Below are 2,556 nucleotides of genomic sequence, written 5' to 3'. Positions count from 1 at the left end.
AAAATCAAATACAGAGGCTTACAAGACCCCAAATATACAAAATTACAACAGATCCACAGCAAGGCACATTATTACAAAAATACCTAACATACACAAAGATAGAATTTTAAAGGTGCCTAGAGAAAAACAATAGGTTACATTTAAAGGGAAACCAAATAGGATCTCAACTGATTTCTCAACTCAGACCCTCAAAGCTAAGAGGTCTTGGAATAATATATACCAATCTCTGAAAGAAAATGGATGCCAACAAATACTATACTCAGCAAAATTATGCTTCAGAATTGATGATGGAATAAAAACGTTCCATGATAAATAAAAGATTAAAGGATTCACATCTAGAAAGCCTGCACTACAAAACATTCTTAATAAAATACTTTATTAAAACAAAATGGAAAGTAAAAGTGAAAACCAGCAAAGGGAGGAACAACACTAGAAGAATAATCAATCAAAGAAGAAATAAATTCAAAATAAAAATCAGAAATAAATGAAAATGGCAGGGAATAAAAATCACTTCTCAATAATAACATTGAATGTAAATGGGCTAAGCTCATTAATCAAAATACATAAACTGGCAGATTGTATTAAAAAACAAGACCCAGCAATATGCTGTCTCCAAGAGACTCACCTCATAGGCAAAGACATCCACAGACTGAAAGTAAAAAGATGGGGAAAAAAGGGCTCCCGCCCTACCACGTGTGTTGGGCTGGAATGCAGGTGTTCGCTGCTGTGGATTGGGTCCGCGATTGTCGGATCTGGAGTGCGGAGGCTCCCCGCGGCCTCCCGGACGTCACCATGCCTAAAGTTCCAAAGGGAAAAAGTACAGTGCGGGGGGGGAAAAAAAAGTCATCCATCCATATAGTAGAAAAGCAGCTCAGATTACGAGAAAGGCCCACAAACAGGAAAAAAAAGAAAAGTTGAAGAATGAAAAGGCCTTATGTCTCAATCTTATTGGTGAAAAACTGCAGTGGTTTCAGAATCATCTGGATCCAAAAAAATCGGGGTATTCAAAGAAAGATGCTTCTAAATTAGTTGAAAGGTATTTAAATAGATTTAGCAGTGAGCTGGAGCAGATCGAGTTACATAACAGCATCAAAGACAGGCAGGGACTGAGGCACTTCTCCCGGGAAGCAGTTATCAAGCAGACGATGGAGCGTGAGCGACAGCAGTATTTAGGATATGGCCTTGAGATCCCAGATATTTTAAATGCAAACAATCTGAAAACTTTTAGGGAATGGGATTTTGATCTGAAGAAATTGCCAAACATTAAAATGAGAAAGTTCTGTGCTAATGATGCAGTTCCTAAGAAGGGCAAGAGGAAAACTATTTTAACTATAATAAAATCATTCCATGATAAACAAAAGCTAAAAGAATTTACAAAAAGAAAGCCAGCATTACAGAACATTCTCAGCAAAATATTCCATGAGGAAGAGATAAAAAACAAAGAAGCAAATGAGCAAAGGGAGGAATTATCCTAAAGGAACTGTCAAATAAAGGAGGAACCAAGGTGTGTCAAAAAAATAAATAAATAAATAAAATTTAAAAAATGAACCAAATGACCAGAAATATAAATTATATCTCAATAATAACCCTGAATGTTAATGGCCTGAATTCATCAATCAAAAGACATAGACTGGCAGATTGGATTAAAAAGAAAAATCCAACAATATGGTGCCTGCAAGAGACTCACCTCATAGAAAGAGATACCCATAGACTAAAGGTGAAAGGATGGGGAAAAACATACCATGCACATGGACTCACCAAAAAAGCTGGAGTATCCATCCTCATTTCAGATAATGTGGACTTCAAGCCAAAGTTAGTCAGAAGGGATAAGAAGGACATTTCATACTGCTTAAGGGAAGCATAAATCAGCAAGATATAACAATCATAAACATCTATGCCCCAAACAGTGGCTCATCCATGTATGTCAAACAAATCCTTCTCAATTTTAGAAACCAAATAGATCATAACACAGTAATACTAGGTGATTTTAACACGCCTCTCTCACCACTGGACAGATCTTCCAAACAAAAATTGAACAAAGAAACCATAGATCTCAATAACACAATCAATATTTTAGACTTAACAGACATTTACAGAATATACCATCCAACCAAGAACAAATGCACTTTCTTCTCAGCAGCACATGGCTCCTTCTCTAAAGTAGACCATATATTATGCCACAAAGCTAATGTTAGCAAATACAAGAAGATAGAGACACTACCTTGTATTCTATCAGATCATAATGGATTGAAGTTAGAAATCAATGAAAGAGTAAAAAACAGAAACTACTCCAACACCTGGAGATTAAACAATATGCTATTATATGATGAATGGATAACAGAAGATATTAGGAAGGAAATTAAAAAATTCTTAGAGGTAAATGAGAACAAAGAACCATCATATCAAAATCTCTGGGACACTATGAAAGCAGTACTTAGAGGAAAATTTATTTCATGGAGCGCATTTAATAAAAGAAGTAAAATTCAACAAATAAATGACCTAACACTACAGCTCAAAGCCCTAGAAAAAGAAGAACAGACCAACACCAAAAGTAGT

At 35.6% G+C, this 2,556-nt stretch overlaps 1 protein-coding gene across 1 annotated transcript; it reads left to right on the top strand.

The window, feature by feature from the left end:
• Positions 1-792: 792 nt before the first annotated feature.
• LOC124965641 (translation machinery-associated protein 16-like) lies at positions 793-1,328 on the top strand (the record flags this gene model as incomplete). Its single annotated transcript, XM_047526738.1, is given in 2 exon segments — positions 793-819; positions 822-1,328. Coding segments are annotated over 2 exon segments (534 nt in total), but the record flags the coding sequence as incomplete, so codon positions are not given.
• Between the last annotated feature and the right edge of the window lie 1,228 nt (positions 1,329-2,556).

The sequence above is a fragment of the Sciurus carolinensis genome, chromosome 1, assembly GCF_902686445.1.
Source record: "Sciurus carolinensis chromosome 1, mSciCar1.2, whole genome shotgun sequence".
In the NCBI taxonomy this organism is placed as follows: domain Eukaryota; kingdom Metazoa; phylum Chordata; class Mammalia; order Rodentia; family Sciuridae; genus Sciurus; species Sciurus carolinensis.
The sequence above is the reverse complement of the archived record's forward strand: the minus strand, read 5'-3'. Positions and strand labels throughout refer to the sequence as shown.